Source organism: Capricornis sumatraensis, chromosome X (assembly GCF_032405125.1).
Source record: "Capricornis sumatraensis isolate serow.1 chromosome X, serow.2, whole genome shotgun sequence".
Taxonomy (NCBI): Eukaryota; Metazoa; Chordata; class Mammalia; order Artiodactyla; family Bovidae; genus Capricornis; species Capricornis sumatraensis.
In genome coordinates, this window is record NC_091092.1 from 86,098,298 (window position 1) to 86,113,444 (window position 15,147).

The 15,147-nt window shown below is 53.4% G+C and overlaps 2 protein-coding genes across 3 annotated transcripts in view; both read right to left on the reverse strand.

Moving 5' to 3' along the window:
* Positions 1 to 2,414, reverse strand: part of OTUD5 (OTU deubiquitinase 5) — a 28,438-nt gene extending 26,024 nt beyond the window's left edge. For both annotated transcript variants that reach the window (XM_068962045.1, XM_068962046.1), the window contains exon 1: positions 1,821 to 2,414. In XM_068962045.1, the coding sequence (XP_068818146.1) occupies positions 1,821 to 2,414 (594 nt within the window). The remainder of the gene's footprint in view (positions 1 to 1,820) is intronic.
* Positions 2,415 to 7,068: 4,654 nt separating this feature from the next.
* On the reverse strand, positions 7,069 to 12,813 carry KCND1 (potassium voltage-gated channel subfamily D member 1). The gene is made up of 6 exons (XM_068962832.1): positions 11,693 to 12,813; positions 9,602 to 9,764; positions 9,420 to 9,503; positions 9,233 to 9,331; positions 8,715 to 8,965; positions 7,069 to 7,297 (listed from the first exon to the last, which is right to left on the reverse strand). The coding sequence occupies exons 1-6, from the start codon at positions 12,811 to 12,813 to the stop codon at positions 7,069 to 7,071; spliced, it is 1,947 nt and encodes a 648-aa protein (XP_068818933.1).
* Positions 12,814 to 15,147: the final 2,334 nt, after the last annotated feature.

Below are 15,147 nucleotides of genomic sequence, written 5' to 3' on the forward strand. Positions count from 1 at the left end.
TTCAGGAAACTCAGGATACTTCTCGGATCCAAAAAATTAGAAGCATAGCTGAATCCTCCTAGTTCTTGAGAATAGGAGTTCTTTCTCAGTCCTCATGTCCCTGACAACCTTCTCATAGAAAGTAAGGGGGACTTCCTAGTCTGAGCTGGCTCAGACAGGCAATTCTTATGATTGTGAAAAGCATCCAGGTCCTCTGTCCAGTAAGGGGTGGCCTCAGGCTACACTGCGGTGACATCATATCCTTCTTCCAGATGAGAAAGGATTGTCTGGTTGGGGAGGGAGGGAGAGCTTCATACCGAAGAGGGGAGCTCAAGCCCCTCCCTAATGGAAAGGATCTCTTGTCCCAGAGGGGAAGCTCAGACCCCTGGGAGGAGATTCAGACTGCTTCCCTCAGAATCCCATCTTACCCATGTCCCCAAGGGGAATGAGCAGCCAGAAGGATTCAGTTCAAAGTGGAAGGTGGGCTTAGGCTCAAGTCCCCAAGGCAGGAAATTTTATGACCCCAAAAGGCCTCTTAAGACTAGGGTACACATATGCTGTTTTAAGTGAGGGGACAGTTCTTTCAGGGTAGGTTCAGTTATCAGATCCTAAGGTTGGGGAGGTGTCTCTCATGAACCCGAGGCCAAGTCAAACTCACGATGGGAGATGCAGAACCCTATCCCAGAGGGACTCTATCCATGCCCCAAAGGAAAGGTCTCAGGGCTCAATTCTGGTCCTGGGAGACCTCCTGCTCCCAAGGAGTGCCTTAAGTTCCTTGAGGGGGAAGCGTGGACCTCATCTCTAGAGACATGCTAGTTAGTGAAATATGTATGCATCTCTTATCCTTGAGGGAAAGCTCAAGAATCCTTGGCACAGTGGGTCTCAGATGCCCAAAGAGAAGACCAGTCCCTGAGTAGTAAAGTCCCCTAGAGACCTCTGAGGGAGATATCAATTTCCTGAAGAGGGCTTCAGACTTAAAAGCCCAGTCTATAAGCAGGGGGAATCCTAGGCTCCAGTATACAAAACAGTGAGTCTCATTTTCTTGAAGAAAGGTTCAAGCTTGGGGGAGGGGTGTCCAGCCCTTAAAAAAAGCTTAAGCTCCTAGAGAAAGATTCAGACTCTTGTCTCCAAGGAGGTCTCAGATCCCTTAGAGAGAGCACAGACCCCTGTCACTTAGAAAGGGATGAATCTCATGTACCCTAGTGTGTGTGTGTGTGTGTGTGTGTGTGTGTGTGTGTGTGTGTGTCAGGTCCCTGACTTCTAGAAAAGGGAGTCTCAGACTCCACTGCTGCATGGTCCTGTGCTGTATCCCCCTGAGGAGAAAGGGTTGTCCTATATAGTGTCTCAGACCCCTGAAAAGGATTTAGGTATCCTGGGGACACTCGTATCTCTGAGGTAGCCACCTTACTTGTATTCCCAGGAGGAGGAATCTTAAGAATCTCATTCCAGGGGAAAAGAAATTTCAAGTCACCAAACACAAACCAAGGTCCTTTGGAGAGTCACGAGACTCTCCTTGCCTGTCTCTCCTGGGGAGTGCCTACCTACTGGCCCTACACGATGAGGCCCCAAGGCCCACAATCAACTATGGGTCCTAGAAGAGACCACAGACTCCATCTTTAAATCCTCCATCTTATCTGGGGCCTCTAATCCCAAATCCCTGGGGGGGAGGGGCGGGGTGGGAGAGTATATCGCAACCCCATCACCAAGGAAAAGAGTGCCAGACTCAAGAGAAAAGACATAGGCCCCTTGGAGCAGGCTCAAACAGCCTTCCTTGGGTTCCTAGCCAGTCTAGGGATCCCGACCACCACATTCACTCACCTCCCCCATCCCAATGCCCATACCTGCTCGACGGTGGCGGGGTCCATGGCCTCTATGCGCGCTGCAGCCGCTTCATATTCATCCTCACTGTTGTAACCTGCGCCGACCTCCTCACGCTCAGGACTGCCCCCGCCAACCGCACCAACCCCGGGGGCCTGACGCCGCCGCTTGCTGTGACCCGGCCCTGAGCAGCAGCCGCCCACACCCACGGCACCGCCCACGCCCACCACCACACCCGCCGCGCCCACGCCCGTCGCTGCTGTACCCAACGCATCACCAGGACCGCCGCCGGGACCTCCGGGGCCCCCGCAAGGAGGTGGAGAGGCCTGCTGTGGCCGAGGACCCGCCACGGCGCCGGGCGGCACGGCCAGCGCCCAGCGGTGAAGCGCACCCGGTGGCCCTGGAAGAGGGCCTTGAGGCGGTGGCGAAGCCCGGGGACGGGCCCCCACGACGCCCGAGTCACGGTCGCGGTCGCCGCCGCCCACACCCGTGCCGCCGCCGCCCACGCCTACACCCCCGCCGCGGCGAGGCGCCGGGGGCAGCGGTCCGGGCGGCGGCGGCTCGTTGGCGGGGTCGCCGTCGGGAGGCGGCGGCTTCTTTTTGGGGAGAATAGTCATGGCGGCACCGCCGAGTAGCCCCCAGCAAACCCGCCGCGGGGGACGCTGGGAGAGAACCCGGATTGGGGGGGGGGGGGGCTACAGTGGTGCGCGAAGGACGACGGGATCGCCGGGACCCGGATAAAGAGCTCGCTGCACCAGTTCTCGAACCGTCGGCGGAACGCGGGTCAAGCGGCAGGAGAACCCGATGTGAAGTCCAAGACTAAGGCACCGCGGCGAGCTTGTCGTAGCCTCTCCAAGTCCAACAACTTTATTGCTACGCTCGTTCCGGCCTACGGCTTCAAAGGAAACAGAACCAAAACAAGCACCTCTTCGCCCCGCCCCCTCGCAGGTTCTTGAACTACCGGGTGGGGCCTGGAACGTTGCGCAGGCGCGCCGGGGCACAGCCCCGCCTCTCGTTCGGAAGTACGTGGGCAAAATCTTCGCTGCCGCCACAACAATTGCGAGCACCAACCAATCGAAGCGGTTGCGTGGGTGTTCGATGATGACCACGGGCCAATCAGAAGCGGACGTCGCCCTCCCCTGCCCTCCGTCTCAGATTTCAGTCAAAGTCGGCACCCTTGTTCCTTGCCTTTCCCTTCACTGGTTCCGTCCGGCTCTTCTTTCCCCGACGCTCTGGCTCGCAGGCGCGGGCACTGCGACAGAATAGCGTGGCTTGCCCCACGCACAAGTTTAAAGTCGCCTCCCTTCCAGGCTTTTAAGTTGGCCGAAGTCAGCCGGACTGACTGCAAAAATATCAACACTCCCAGAGCTTAGCTAGCCCTTGAAGCGTCAATTCCGGTTCCACCCACCTACAAATTCACATCCGGTGGAGAGGCGGGCGCCGCTTCACCCTGGCAACAGGCCGAGTTCCGCGGTGATTGGTTAAGAGATGCCACCACTCAAGTCGGACGGGCCAACCTTGGGACAGACATGCATCGTGGGGACAAGTGGGTGTTTGGGAAGCAAACACGCCCTCTCTGGCATCCGCGTACACTCGCCCTCGCGTTGACCTCCCCGCCTCCGTGGCTAGCGCGCAGGCGCGGCACATAATTTTTTTCTTTTTTTTCCCCTCCTCTGAAACTGTTTACCTGAATCGAGCAATGTTTATAAACCAGCTCGGTCACCAGCCAGCGTCTTTACTGCAGGAATTTTACCTGCTACTGAACGAATGGAGAACTACAAGCTAATCCTAGCTGTGCCTCTTCAATCTGGGTGATCTCTGACAAGTCATTTAATACCCACCCCATCCTTAGTTTCTACTTCTCTGTAAATGGCAATGATAATCCCAATTTAAGATAAAAGGTTAATCCTTGCAAAGGGTTTGGTGCTATGCCTGGCACATCACTAATTAGTCTGTACTGTGGTACAATGGAAAGGACCCCAAGCTTTTGAGTCAGGAAGACCTCAGTTCCAGGCACATGTGGACCATTACCACTATATGACCTTGAGGAAGTCAGTGTCTCAAATTTGAGGTTGCTGCTGCTGCTGCTGCTGCTAAGTCGCTTCAGTCGTGTCCGACTCTGTGCGACCCCATAGACAGCAGCCCACAAGGCTCCCCCGTCCATGGGACTCTCCAGGCAAGAACACTGGAGTGGGTTGCCATTTCCTTCTCCAATGCATGAAAGTGAAAAGTGAAAGTGAAGTCGCTCACCCATGTGTAAAACAGGAATGATAACGCCTGCCCAGAGTACCTCGAGTAGTTATGGGGGTGAGTTGAGCTCATGAACGAAGAAAGTGTTGTGAGATGCGAGGGCTCCTTGCCAGTGTTAGGAGCCAAGCCATATAATAGGCCATCATATAACTCTCTTCAGTGCCACCTAACCTTCTCCCTTCAGATGCCAACCCTAGTTAAAGGTCTTCCCTGAAAGGTGTCAGTAATAAATAGACTATAATAGTATTTTCTGCTTATGAGACTAAATTGGAGGAGAAGACTCACGTTTACTGAGCTTCTTGTGTTTAGGGCACTGTGCCAAATGCCTATGTAAATTATCACACTGAATCTTTTCATGACCATCTCACTTACCCAGTATTTGTCCAGCACTATACATCTAGAAGTGAACTTATGATAATAATTGTAGTCAACCTTCACCAAGTACTATGTGCCTGTCACTGTGTATTCAACAGCTTTGATGTTCCTTTTGCCAATGAATGAATGGCACCCCCCTCTAGTCTTTGCCCAAGACAGAAACCTGGGAGTTAACCCTGTTTCCTCTTCCTCAAATCCCACATACCTGTCAACCCCAAGTTTTTCCAATCCTGTCTCTGCAATCTCTTGACTTTCTAACTCTTGCTGCCACCTACCTGGTCTCTGCAATCTCTTGACTTTCTAACTCTTGCTGCCACCTACCTGGTCTAAACCACTATCATCTGCCAGCTGGACAACTGCAAAAGCCTCATCACTTTCTTCCTCCAAGACTGGTTCTCTGTAATCCACTCCCCACAGTCAGAATAATCCTTCTGAAAAACCTCAGGATGACTTTCCTGTTTATAAGCCTTCAGAGGTCCCCATTATCCTTAGGATGAAGTCCACATCTGTATCATAGCTTCAAAGGCCTTTTGTTATCTGGCCTATATCTTCACCTCCATCACAGCCTCACACTCTCCTCACCAGCTGTGCTGAACCACTTCAGTTTCCCAAGGCCCTGAGCTGGTGCTCTAACCTCCAGGTCATTGAACATGCTGTTCCCTCTGCCTAAAACGTTCCACTCTTTGGTCTTTTGCCTGGCCAATTCCAATTCATTAATTCGGCCAGGTTAGATTCTCCTGCCATCCATTAATCTTGGTTCTACTACACTATGTTGTAATTGCCTTCCACACTCATTCCTGTAGATCAGAGATGTCTAGTTTGCCCATTTTTGTACACCTAGGGCTAGGACATGATATGCAGTTAATAAATATTTGGTGCATAAATGAATGATTATCTCTATTTCACAGATTAGCAACTTGAGGCAAGAGAAGATGAGTGATCCTCTCACCCAGGGACTGGAATCCATGTCACCCTGAATCCAAGGGGTGTCTTCTCGGTGCTCCACGGAGCTCAGTTACACTAGTCTAGAATATCCAGTGGCCCAAAAGAGAGAATAAAGGTAGGGGACATCCACAGGGAAGTGGAATTCGCCAAACAGAGAGATGCTTTTCATCGGGGTTTAATTCAAAGCTGTTTGCTGTCAGGAAGCCTAGTTTTAAGTCTCCTCTAAGCAAGTGTGTGCTGCCTTGGTTCTCAGTTTCTCTATCTGTGAGTGAGGGGGCTGGAGCAAATTATGTTCATGGGGCATGTCTCAGGATCTCCTAGTCTGTCTCACTGGCTGTAGATTTACCTCTTCTAAGCACCCTCTTCCATTTCTCCTAGATTCCTGTCTTCTAAAATATACCAGCAACCATCCACCTCCCATAACTTTTCCCACAACAGCCCTTCTACTAGTTAAAAGGAATTGAAATTGGAGTATTTTCAACCTCCCAGTCCAACCCAGCCCCAAATCCACAGAGCCAGGAGGTGCTCATCCTCATCTCTCCTCTCGGGTTTTATTGACTGATGGAAACTACATCTTTGTCAGCCACCAACTCCACAGGGACAGTGCTGGGGACAGGGAACCTGAGATGATGCCAGATTTCAGCCTGAGAGCAGACAGAGAGTTCTGGAAGGTGACCCAAGAGGGAGAAGAGAGAGGAATATGTGAAAAGGCATTGTGGGGTTGGAGAAAGAGGTCAAGAAGTTTCTCCTGCCACCTACAACTCCTAGAGTTCAGGAATAAGCTGGGCCTCAGTCCCTGACACTTCTGGACTCCTGCCCAAGAACATGGAGTCAGCCCATGATCTCTAAACACAGCCCAGTTCTTGCTGGCTGCCAGACTTTTATCTCAGCCAGTCCAGACTCCAGCCCAACCCAGGAAGGAGGTAAACCAGAGAAGAGAGAAGGAGGCATAGTTAGAGGTGGCCCCTGTGATTAGGGCAGATGTAAATGCTGCAGCAAACTGGGCAGAGGCTTTGCATAATGTCACGGCAGCAGCTGCTATTGCTAGAGTTTGTTGGTGACCCAGTGGAGGACAGGGTTGTGGGGACCCATTTCCAGCAGCCAGGGAAGGGGATTGGTGTTTGTGCTATCTGTGTGTTTGGGGAAAGGCAGCCTAACCCCTCAGCCAAGGTTTAGGGGTGGCAGGTCACTGCTGAGACCACAGCCCATGAAACCTGTGGTTGCATTCCAAGCTTCAGAGTTTGGGAGTTGTTGGGCCTGGTGGAGGGTGGGGTCTTCTTCTAGAGGCCAGATCATCAGTGAGAGTTCTCTTCTCTGAACCCCCAAACCTCCATAGCTCAGCCAGAGAGAAGAGGAAGTCTCACCTCTCCTTCTTGTGTCAGAACTGGGGAGGGGAGGAGCATGCAGGAGGCCAGCTTGGGTAGAGAGGCCAGTCCCAGTGTGCTGGGGCAAGGAAGTTGAGGGTCTGAGGAAGCCCAGCACTTCAGCTCCCACAAGGAAAACTGTCTGGGGTAGGGGAAGTTTTCCATTCCCTGGCTATTTCCCCACCAGGTAGGCCATTCCATGAAACTCCATTGCATAGTTCTCAGTGGGGGGGCAGAAGGGGTCCCCAGGCCTACCCTTCTCTACCTTCCCAAAATATGGCTTTGGAAAGGAGTCCCCAAGAATTGGGAGGGCACTCTGGATGGGCAGGCCTGCCTGTCATAGGGAAGAGATCTTGACAGTCTCGGGAAGGAGGCAAGGGGTACCCAGGCTGGAGTTCCTGAGGGTGCTGCTGGCCCCACCACCACCACCGCCAGGGGAGGAAGGTTGGCTCTCATCTGGGGTGTTGGCAGGAGGGGTGGGGATACTGATGATGGCAGCCACGAAGTCCCGGCTGTCGCAGGTCAAGTCAAGGCTGTCATGGGGCTTGGCATTGAGGCTTGAGCGGCTGTGGATAAGGGTGGGAATATGGAAGGTTCTTAAAAAGTCATCTTAATACTTGCCACAGCAATCATGACATTTACTGAGTGCCTGTTGGGTCCCTGGCCCTGAGCTCAGTGCTTCCCCTGCACCCTCAATTATGGTGGTACCAAGTGAGTGCTCTGGAGTCAAACAGTCCTAACCCCACTTTAACCATTCTAAAACTGTCTTCTCTCATCTGGAGCATGGAAATAATATTTCCTACCTCAGAGAGTTGTTGTGGGGATTAAATAAGATAATAAATGGTACAAAGTGCTCAGAATAGTGTCTGGAACACAATGAGCACACACATAAAAGTGTTCTCTATCGTGGTTACTCCTTACAGTGTCAGAGTCTTCACAACAGTCTACAGGAAGATGACACAATCTGGTCCCTATTCTTTTCTGATTTTACCTCCTCCCACTCTTCCCTTCGCTCACTCCACTCTACATGCAGAAGCTTCCTGGTTGTGCCTCTAACCTGCAGACCCATTCCTGCCTCGGGGTCTTTGCATAGACTGTTTGCTCTACCTGGAAAGCTCTCTCTAGATATCCACATGGCTCATTCCTTCTCTTCCTTCAGGGCTCAACTCCCAATGTCATCTCAGCAAAACCTTCCCCAACCACACTATTAAAACTTGCATCACACCCTGTTCTACACTCTCTATCCCCCATCCCTGATTTATTTTTCTCCTTGGCACATAACATACAGCATTGTGGATAAGAATCCACCTGCCAATACAGGGGACAGAGGTTCAATCCCTGGTCCAGGAAGATTCCACAGGCTGTGGAGCAACTAAGCCCATGGGCCACAACTGCTGAGGCTGTGTGCTGCAACTTGGAAGCCCACACACCCTGGAGCCCACACACCGCAACTGCTGAGCCCATTGCTGCTGCCTAGAAGACTCTGCTCCACGACAAGAGAAGCCACCACAATGAGAAGCCTGAACACCACAATGAAGAGCAAGTCTCCTGCTCACTGCAACTAGAGAAAGCCAGTGCGCAGCAGCGAAGACACAGTGCAGCCAGAAATAAATAAATAAATGGAACACACTGCACCATCTGTGCTTCTGTTTTTTAACTGTCTCATCCCACTAGAATATAAGTTCCATAATGTCAGGATTTCTGTCTGTTTTATTCATCTCCTAAATTGAACTAAACTCCTAAACTAAAATGAACTCCAGAATGCCCCAAACTGTACCTAGCATACAGTAGGTGCTCATAAATGTTTGTTGAAAGTGCAAATGAAAAATGAGGCGTTCCAAACAAGATAAGCAAACTTCCAGCATGGAGGAGTTTGGATTTGAGCTCGACTGGCGAGATCTGCAGTCATAAAATCTCAGATCCTGTGGTCCAAGCTCTGAGCTTCCCTGGGGAAAGTGGGGCACAGCAGGTGGGGGTCCTCACCTCTGAGGGGCAGAGCTCCTTCGCAGCCCTGCCAGTGTGTCCAGCTCCTGCATGCTACCACGGCTGACCGAGGCAGTGGAGTTGGCAAGGCGGATGGCACGACGCTTGGCCCTGCGGGGGCAGCAAGAAGATAGCAGGCTGCCAGCTCCCACTGGCTGGGAGGACACGGAAGTGCTGCGGCTGGTGCGACTACCCAGCGAGACAGCACCCAGGGCCTCGCTGAAGGTTAACTCGTCCGTGAACTCATGGCACTGTGGGCAGAATGGAGGCATGATCACAAGGCACCACACAGACACTGACCTCACCCCCAGGCCCTTGCTCAGGCCATTCCTTTCTGTCAGTTGCTCTCTCTTCCCTTCCCCTGCCCACCCTTCAAGACTCAGCTCTACTGGGGCCTCTTCCAGGAAGCCCTGTGTGATTTCTACAGTTAGTAGTAAGCCTCCCATTACAGGAGGGAGCTAGCTTGGTGGAAAAGGGACCCCCTTCATTCTGCCATACCACCTCTCATTAGGCCTCACCGTCGTCTTCTCTAGACAATGCAGCAAGTGGTGATGTTGCTGCTCGAAAGCAGAGCGGTTCCTGACACACAGTGCCTGCTCCTCCCCACCGCCACTGTCCTGGAGTGGATAGAGCAGAGGGATAGGGTCAGCCCCTTCCACCTCCTGTCACTGCTCACCTCTCACCCCAATCTGAGCCCCTATCCACCTCAAGGCTCCCATTCTGCTTGTACTGCAGGAAGGCATTGGTGGTACCACTCTTTGCCAACCGAATCCTTGCCAGGCGCACCTTCTACAGAGAGAGGAGGAGAAAAGATCAGGTGGGCAAACAAAAGGAGACTGGCTTGGGGTGTGGGGAATAGTAGGTACTCAGGTGGAAGGTGCAGTTACCTGCTGTGCTCGGCGCTTGTCAGCACGCTGGTTCTGGTGGTAGATGCGGCTAAAGTTGGACACAATGACTGGCACAGGCAGGGCAATGACCAAGACGCCACTGAGTGAGCAGATGGATCCAAAAATCTTGCCAGCAATGGTGCTGGGCACCATATCTCCATAGCTGGGGCCAGGGGAGGTAAGCCAAGGTCAAGAAATATGCCCACTCACCCCTCAGTCCCCCACCCAATCCCATCCAACCTGACTCACTCTGCAACCCTGGCCAGGCACTCAAACTCTCAGTTTCTTGTTCTGCAAACTGTAGGGAATGACCTCCCTGGCCACCAGTAGGGGTCAAGTGAGAAATGGGCCCTCAGCCCCTACTGTCTGCTGCCCTCATCCAAGCTGTGCACTGGGCATCTGAGTCAGCTAGAAATCTATTAATACCCAGAATAGGAGAGAAGGAGGAAGTCACAGGCAGTAAATATAGCCTCCCAGACAAAGAGTCCCACCACCACAAGTCAGCTAAAGGGCTCTGAGTCCTAGGAGCAGTTCTCTGTTGGTGTTGCTCCCGTGTGTCTTACCTTCTCTAGGTAGGATCCCTTCTTATTCCCCCAGGGGAAGCCTTGAAACTGTCCTCATATGAAAAAAATAGGGGGGAGTCTTGAAACTCCTCCCTCTCTTTCTCCATACCATGCCCCTCCCCCTCCGATGGAGATGGAGCAGAGCCAATCTTACCAACTTGTTTGGTTGGGGGTGGGGGGTGAAGCTCAGAGAGGTTCCATAACTGATTTGCTCAAGATCACACAGTGTACTTTTGTTCTAACCACAGAACCAGATCCGCTCCACAGAAACGCAGCCTCTGCAGTCTTCAGCCTCTAGGCCTTTGCTCCGGCTGTGCCTGCCCCCCGAAACCTCTCCCACTCCCAGGATACTTCTTATTTCTTTCCTTTGACTCACTTAAAAGTCTCTTCAACTTGACCATTCTGGCTCTGTGATGTGTCATCTCAGACTATGTCCACAACTATGAGACACCCTCCCCGGGTTGTTGTGAAGACTGAATAGGACAAAAAGATATCAAAATACTCAGTTCCAACCTGTTCTCAGTGCTCAGTATTTGTCGATATAATCATGAACCCCCAACTAGAATTTTTCTTAGAAACCTCAAATAAACTTTTTGTACCTCTACTAAGGTACTGAGTAATCCTAAGGCATTCACTCAACAGATACCAAGCAGCGACTGTCTACTGATTCCCAGTGATAGAGATTTAGAAAAGGATCACAGTATCTGCCCTAGACAAAGTCTTTAAGAACAAAATAAGTTTGATGATTTCATCTGATGCTTTTATCCCATTTCCTCTCAAGGACTAAAAAAAAAAAAGAGAAAACACTGAAAATATCTTGTTCTGGGGAAACATCAAGGAATCACCAAGCCACAAAGGTACTGCCCCACACAGCTGATGAATCTAAAGAGTTGGGAGACATGGGCCCTCAAGATGGAAAAGAGGAGGCTAGAAAGCTAATTTCTATTTATCCTGCACCAGAAACATGATGAGAATTTTCACAATGTGACTGAGTCCACCCTGGATGGTGAAAGAAAGAAAGTGAAGTCGCTCAGTCATGTCTGACTCTTTGCGACCCCATGGACTGTGGCCCACTAGGCTCCTCTGTCCATGGGATTTTCCAGGCAAGAGTACTGGAGGGGGTTGCCATTTCTTTTTCCAGGGGATCTTCCCGACCCAGGGATCAAACCCAGGTCTCTCATGTTGCAGGCAGATGCTTTACCAACTGAGCCACCAGGAAAGCCCATCTGGATGTTGAAGGGGTTATCATTTCTCATTTTGCAGAGGGGAAAACTGGCCCAGGGGGGAAATGTCAACAGAAACAGTGCAGCTAAGACCATCCAGGAATCCAAGTCTACTGACAGGGAAAATAAAGGCATTGTCAGAGGTGGAAGGGATTTGGAGATTAATCCAACTCCCTCAATTTTACAGATGACAGATTGGAGCTCAAATAGAGAAAGAGATCATTGATCTAACCTTTTTTAATTTTACAGAAAAGGTGAGTATAATTGATTGACCGGGCAGCTCCCCACACAGGGTCTGCACTCACCCAAGTGTGGTCATGGTGACAATGGTATACCAGAAGGCCGCGGGGATGCTAGTAAAGTTGGTCTTGTTTGTGCCCTTCTCAGCATAAAACATAACAGTGGCGAATATGATGATGGCCATGGTAAGGGAAAAGAGGAGAAAGCCCAGCTCAGAGGCACAGCTCTTGAGTGTGTAGCCCAGAATCCGCAAGCCCTGTGAGTGCCTGGAGAACTTGAAGATGCGGAACACCCGGAACACCCGCAGGGTGACAAAGGCGCCTGAGACATCCTCGTTCTTGGGCATGAAGAGCCCGATGTAGTAGGGCAGGATGGCCACCACGTCGATGAGGCTCATCACACTCCGCAGGAAGCGGCAACGGCTGGGGGCAGCAAACAGCCGCAGGAGGTATTCACCCGTAAATATGAGTACACAGGCCGTGTCCATACAAAAAAAGGCCAGTGGGAAGCGGTCGCCACAGGGCTGCTCCCTTGATGGCCGCCGTGTAGGGCCACGGCACGGAATGGTCTCCACCACGTTGGCAATGACCGACACGGCGATGAAAAAGCCAGTCACGTAGTAGAACACAAGGGCCGCGGTGCTCGTATGTGGGTTTTCGAAGGCCCGCCAGAGCCGCTGCCGCAGGGAGCTGCCGGCTGGCAGCATTGGGCCGTCCCCGGCCTGCTCGGCCTCCTCGTCCTCTGCCAGGCGCTCGGCGTTCTCTTTCTTGCGGTCCCGGTACTCCTCGAGGCAGCAGTCACCCACGAGCTCGGGCACCAGGCCATAGAAAGCCAGCTCTTCGTCGAAGGCCTGGATGCACTCCTGCCGCGGGCAGTGCAGCCTGCCCGTGCGGTAGAAATTCAGCACGTGCCGGAACATGTCTGGGTCGCGGTCAAAGAAGTACTCGCCTGAGTCGGCGTCGTAGAAGAATTCCTTCTCTGAACTGCCCAGCAGAGTGTCTGGGTAGCGGTCCAGCGTGTTCTTCCAGGTCTCAAAACGCCGGCCGCTCACATTCACCACCAGAACCTCATCCCCTCGAGATGCCTTCACCCCCGGCGCCGGGGGCAGGGGCTGCTGGGCCAGGGGCAACCAGCCCACAGCAGCTGCCCGTGCGAAAGGCAGCCAGGTGGCCACGCCTGCTGCCATCCTGCCGTGCCCCAGGCCCGTGGAGACTTGGGGGGAAGCCTTTAGGAAAATGTGGCTGTCTCCAGGATGATGGAAGCTTGGAGAGGCCCTGGGCCACTCTCACAAGGAAACTGGGGGGTGTCTAGAGAGGCCAAGAGGAACCAGAAGGAGGAACTAGAGATAGAGAGATGGGCAAGGGCTTGGGGGGATGTAGAGGGTCTTAGAGGGACCAGGGGGGTGTCTTGAGAGGGTAAGAAGGGGCTAGGGAACATGGAAAGGAGCAGAAAGGGGGCATCTACAGATGCCAAGAAGGATCCGAGGGAGGGTTCAGAGAGACTGAGACAGCTCTAGAGGATTCTGAGAGATATCTGGGGATGTCTAGGAAGGAGCAGGAAATACTGGGAAGTTGTCCATACTCTCAAGAATTTTGAGGGAAGGAAGAAGGAACTGGAACCAGTTAGTGGGCTTGGAGAGAGGATTGGAGCATCCAGAGGGGTAGAAACAGAACCAGAGGTGTTTGCAAGAGGCTGAGAGTGTCTGGAAGGGGATTGTAGAGGGTCTGAGAGAGTTGAGGAGGGCCGTCCAAACTCTCAAGACTTCTGGGGAGAAGATAAGGGGATTGGAGCCCCCTCGTGGGTCTAGGAAAGGGGTTGGTGCATCTAAGGGGTGACTACAGAGCCAGGAAGTTGTAAAGAGGCTGAGAGGTGTCTTGAGTGCCTAGAGCTGCCAAGAACAGCCTGGGGGTGGTGTGTCCACACTCTACAAGAGTTCTAGGGAAGGAAGGAGAGGTAGGGACCCTAGCAGGGCTGGAGAAGGGGGTGGAGTATCTAAAAGGGGAGATATGGGGCCAGGTTATTTTGCAAAGGCTGATGTGTCTGAGAGAGAAGGGTATCTGGTGGGGCTGAGAAAGCCTGGTCCACGCTCTCAAGAGTTCCGGGGGGAGGGAAGGGACCTGGGAAACCCCTCAGGGCTGGGACTCAATTGGAAGGAAGTTGGGCACAGCCCCGGAGCTCCCAGAGAATTAAAAAAGGCGAAGAGGAAGGGGGGGCGGTCCCCCTCCAAACGGACTAGAGAACGGGGTGGGGTGTTGAAAGGAAGTTGGGTGTGTCTCAGGAAGGGGGTTGTTGGGCCTTGCAGGAGGCCCACGGGGAAGGCTAGGATCAGGCTGCGTCCTACCGTTGGGGGCTGGTCTAGGGAAACCACACCCCGAGGGGCTGGCGGTGTGTGCTGGGCATCGGCAAAAGCAGCGTTGGCAGCTGGAGGAGGAAGAGGAGAAGCAGCCACAGCCGGGCCTGGGAGAGAAGGCAGTACAGGCAGGAGGAGGGGGCTGGGTCCTTGGAAGCAGGCTCTGGAAGGACACGGTCCAGCGGGACCCTTGGGACTGTCCCAGGGTGGGCTAGGGCACGGGGGCTGGATCAGGCAAGGACAAGGACAGCACTCTTGGTGGCCCCCTCCCCCTTCCCCAAGGGCCGTCCTCACCTATGTCCCCGTTGCAGCAGCAGCAACAGCGGTGGGGCTGGGGGTATCAAACACCGGAGCTCCTGCCCCCCTCTGCAGAGCTGCTCCGAGTTCTCCACCTCCTCTGGCTCTCTCTCCCCGCCCCTCTGAGCTTGCCGGGAGATGGAGGGAGAGGCAGGGAGGGGCCTTGTGGCTCCCAGAGCCCCCTCCCCTAGGACAGCCTGAGAAGGACCCTGGGGAGACTCCGCCTCCTACAACGCTGGTTGGGCCTCAGTCGCGTCATCTGGAAAATGGGGGTGGCAGGGAGCTTTGCCAATTCTCCCCACCTCCTTCCTGGATTGCCCCCTCTTCCTGCCCAGATCTACCCCCTCTGCCCCCAGGGCCCCCACCCCCACCCGTCTGAATCAGCAGCACTTAGCAGATCGATCGATGGGGAAGCATCGGTTAATGGCCCCAGAGCGCAGAGTGCCATGGGGAATGATGCAGCGCTGTGTCCCCACCCTGCCCCCTAGGCTGGAGGAGGCGGGGGATTGGTGGGGGGGCATTTTTCTAGATGCCAAACCCCCAAAGCTGCTCCTTGGCGGTCCTAGGTTAGAGTCCAGCTCTAAGACACCTGCTGTGGGACTAGAGCACTGTCTTCCGTTTTCAGATGTGGAATAGGGGTGCAAGTATAAGAGGAGTACAGACGGGGACTAGGCCAGGTAGCACGCTCTCCCTCAGGCAGTCTCCACTCTGAGGTGCAGTCTCCCCCATTTGTCCACATCCAGGAGCCTCAAATCATGCCTCCTTCCCTAGAGGGCTCTGCTCCTAGGCAGCAAGAGTGCCTGAGACATGGGTGGGTTCAAACCCCAGCTGTGCCACTGATTTGTGTCCTTGAGCAAGTGACTTTCATCGTTT

Coding starts and splice junctions, on each gene's coding strand:
- KCND1 (XM_068962832.1), bottom strand. CDS start 12,813: ATGGCAGCAGGCGTGGCCACCTGGCTGCCTTTCGCACGGGCAGCTGCT. Junction 9,504..9,601: donor ACAAGCGCCGAGCACAGCAG/GTAACTGCACCT, acceptor CTCTCTCTGTAG/AAGGTGCGCCTGGCAAGGAT. Junction 8,966..9,232: donor ATTGTCTAGAGAAGACGACG/GTGAGGCCTAAT, acceptor TTCTGCCCACAG/TGCCATGAGTTCACGGACGA.